The sequence below is a fragment of the Calidris pugnax genome, unplaced genomic scaffold (genome assembly GCF_001431845.1).
Source record: "Calidris pugnax isolate Ruff unplaced genomic scaffold, ASM143184v1 scaffold425, whole genome shotgun sequence".
Classification (NCBI taxonomy): Eukaryota; Metazoa; Chordata; class Aves; order Charadriiformes; family Scolopacidae; genus Calidris; species Calidris pugnax.
Window position 1 is genome coordinate 92844 of NW_015091137.1, and position 3524 is coordinate 96367.

General features: G+C 66.4%; 1 protein-coding gene across 1 annotated transcript in view; it reads right to left on the reverse strand.

Annotated features, from left to right (window-relative positions):
• Positions 1-6: 6 nt before the first annotated feature.
• MIDN (midnolin) overlaps positions 7-3524 on the reverse strand; it is a 15068-nt gene continuing 11550 nt past the window's right edge. Inside the window, exon 5 of the mRNA XM_014958561.1 lies at positions 7-664. Within this exon, the coding sequence (XP_014814047.1) occupies positions 402-664 (263 nt within the window). The 3' untranslated portion in view covers positions 7-401. The remainder of the gene's footprint in view (positions 665-3524) is intronic.

A 3524-nucleotide genomic window follows, 5' to 3' on the forward strand; every position in this document is an offset into this window, starting at 1 on the left:
AGCAAAGCAGCAGCTTCGATACCCCCCAGGGACCCCCCCCAGCTGCCGGGACCCCCCGCTCCCAGCTGGGAGGATGTGGGAAAGGGCTGGCAGCTCCTGCCTGCTCCCCCCACCCCGGCTCCCCAAACCCAAACAAGCTGGGGGAGGGTGAGGGGGGGGCGTGTGTGTGTGAGGCTGCCCCGACCACCCCCCCCTGTGAAACGCAGGGTCGGCCCCGGGGTGTCCGGTCGCAGGAGATGGCAAATCTAGAGGAGATCTGGCCCATGACAACAGAAATGACACCACCGCCAGCCGGGGCGGCGGGAGTTGGGGGTGTCCCCCCCCCCCGGCGGCAGAGTCCGCGGCCTCGGGGCGCCCCATCCCTGGGTGGGGAGCGGGGTGGGAGGGGGGGGCCGCCGGCTCTATGCTACGACAAACTCGGATTTCATGTCCGCCTTGACCTCGGGCTTCCAGACCGAGTCCTCGAAGTCCAGGTCCAGGCTGCCCTCGCTGGAGACGCTGCTGTTGCTGTTGGTGCGGCCGGACTTGCGGTTGGGCAGCCAGTGGTAGGGACCCCGCGCGTCCCGCCGGGCCTTTCGGCGCAGCCGCTTCTGCTGCATCAGCAGCTGCAGCCGCTCCACCTTGCAGCGCGTCGCCCGGTTCTCCGTCTGCCGCAAGCGGTCCCCTGCGAGGGCGAAAAGGAGAAAGGGGGGTCATGGGGGGGGTCACACAGGGGGGCTGACCTCACCCCATCACCCGGCATCCCAACGCAGGGCTCCCTCCCAGCACCAGACTGGTCCCCAAAGGGGATGCAGCCCCCCACTCAACATCCTATGGTATGGATGCACCCTGAAAGTGGGGTCACTTCCCAGCACCAGACTGGTCCCTACTGGGGATGCAGCCCCCCACTCAGCATCCTATGGCACAGATGCACCCCCAAAATGGGGTCCCCACTCAGCATCCCCCAGCATACATGGATGCGCTCCCACCCCAGCGCAGCATCCCCTCCCAGCACCAGACTGGTCCCCACCGGGGATGCAGCCCCCCACTTGGCATCCTACAGCATGGATGCACCCCCACCCCAACACAGGTTTCCTCCCAGCAGCAGACTGGTCCCCACTGGGGATGCAGCCCCCCACTCAGCATCCTATGGTATGGCTGCACCCCCAAAGTGGGGTCACTTCCCAGCAGCAGACTGGTCCCCACTGGGGATGCAGCCCCCCACTCAGCATCCTATGGCACAGATGCACCCCCAAAATGGGGTCCCCACTCAGCATCCCCCAGCATGAATGCACCCCCAAAGCAGGGTCTGCTCCCAGCACCAGACTGGTCCCCAAAGGGGATGCTGCCCCCCACTCAGCATCCTATGGTATGGCTGCACCCCCAAAGTGGGGTCACTTCCCAGCAGCAGACTGGTCCCCACTGGGGATGCAGCCCCCCACTCAGCATCCCACAGCATGGATGCACCCCCACCCCAACGCAGGGTCCCCTCTCAGCACCAGACTGGTCCCCAAAGGGGATGCAGCCCCCCACTCAACATCCTATGGTATGGATGCACCCTGAAAGTGGGGTCACTTCCCAGCACCAGACTGGTCCCTACTGGGGATGCAGCCCCCCACTCAGCATCCTATGGCACAGATGCACCCCCAAAATGGGGTCCCCACTCAGCATCCCCCAGCATGAATGCACCCCCAAAGCAGGGTCTGCTCCCAGCACCAGACTGGTCCCCAAAGGGGATGCAGCCCCCCACTTGACACCCTATGGCATGGATGCACCCCCAAAGTGGGGTCACTTCCCAGCAGCAGGTTGGTCCCCCCTGGGGATGCAGCCTCCCACCAGCATCCCCCAGCACGGACGCACCCCCAAAGCTGGATCCCCTTCCAGTAGCAGACTGGTCCCCAAAGGGGATGCTGCCCCCCACTCAGCATCCTATGGCACAGATGCACCCCCAAAACAGGGTCCCCACCCAGCACCAAACGGGTCCCCACTCAGCATCCCCCAGCATGGATGCACCCCCAAAGTGGGGTCCCCTCCCAGCAGCAGACTGGTCCCCAAAGGGGATGCAGCCCCCTACTTGGCATCCCACAGCATGGATGCACCCCCAAAGTCAGATCCCTTCCCAGTAGCAGACTGGTCCCCAAAGGGGATGCAGCCCCCCACAGCACAGATGCACCCCCATTGTGGGGTCTCTTCCAGCACCCAACTGGTCCCCACTGAGGACACTGGTCCCCCCACTCAGCATCCCACAGCACGGATGTACCCCCAAAACGGGGTCCCCACCCAGCACCAGACTGGTCCCTACTGGGCGTGCAGCCCTCCCACTCAGCATCCCACAACACGGGTGCACCCCTAAAGTAGGGTCCCCTCCCAGCACCAGGCTGGTCCCACCGAGGGACCAGAAGGGGAGAAGCCCCCTTTCTGTGGGGCTCTGCTGAAGGTGGTGGGGGGGTGCATTTCCCTGGCGAGGGGGGAGCGACACCAGCGTGGCTGCCCCCTCCGCCGCGGCACAGCAGCCGGCGCGGGCCTGGCCCCGCTGCGGCGCGTGGGAGGACCCACAATGGCAGCTCCAGACGTGGGCTCCAGCGCTGGGGAAAGAGGAAAAAAGGGATCCCGCTCCAGAACAAACTTGGCCGGGAGAGCGGCTGCGGCAGGAGGGGGGGGGCTGGGAGCACCAAACCCCCCGCTGGGAAGTGGGGGGGTCTCGGGACACAGCAAAGCCACGGGAAGGGGAAGGAGCAGCTCCCGCTTCCCTCCTGCCTCAGTTTCCCCCCACGCAGTCACCCCAGGACGGGGATGCAGCTGCACCAAACGCCACCGCTCTGACAGCCCCACGCCCCCCCCATCCAAAATGCAGCTCAGACCTCAGGGGGGACAGCGTGACCCTCCAGCCCCCCCAGCACAACAGGACCTGGGCTGGTCCTGAGGGACGGGGACAGAGCCCACCGTGGCTACCCCAAACGCAGTGGGGGGCACAGTCTGACCAGGACCCCCCCACAAACCCTGCGGATGCTCCAGCAGCAATTCCTGGGCCAGTGGTGGGAACTCATGCCAGGAACGGGGGGGACAGAGCAGGGCACAGGGGGACAACACCCCCGTGAACCCCAACAAGCCCCCCCCGGAGCAGATGAGTGAAAAGGGGTCCCTGGCACAGAGCCACCGCGCTGGTGGCCCTGGCACAAGTGCCACCGGGGTCAGATGCTGGTGTGGGGCTGGGGGGGGGAAATGGGGGTGTCTCTCCCCCTTGCTGGGAACTTCACACTCGTGCAAAAATGTGCACAGGGGCTGGGGGAGGGTGGGGGCGGCTTGCCTTGCCTTGCCTTGCCTTTCCCCCAGCCCTGGCACCTTGGTGCTGGATGCCCCAGGGTCCCTCCCTCCCTCCCTGCCAAGGGCAGGTGGGGGACAGGGCTCTGCCCGCGGGAAGCCCGAGGAGGCCACCTCCAGCTCACCTCCTGCCTCTCCCCTCGGCAGACATGGCACCAGCCTGCGCCCACAGCTGCGCCTGGCCCTGGACCAGCTGTGGGTGCTGAGCGGCGGGATGGAGGCGG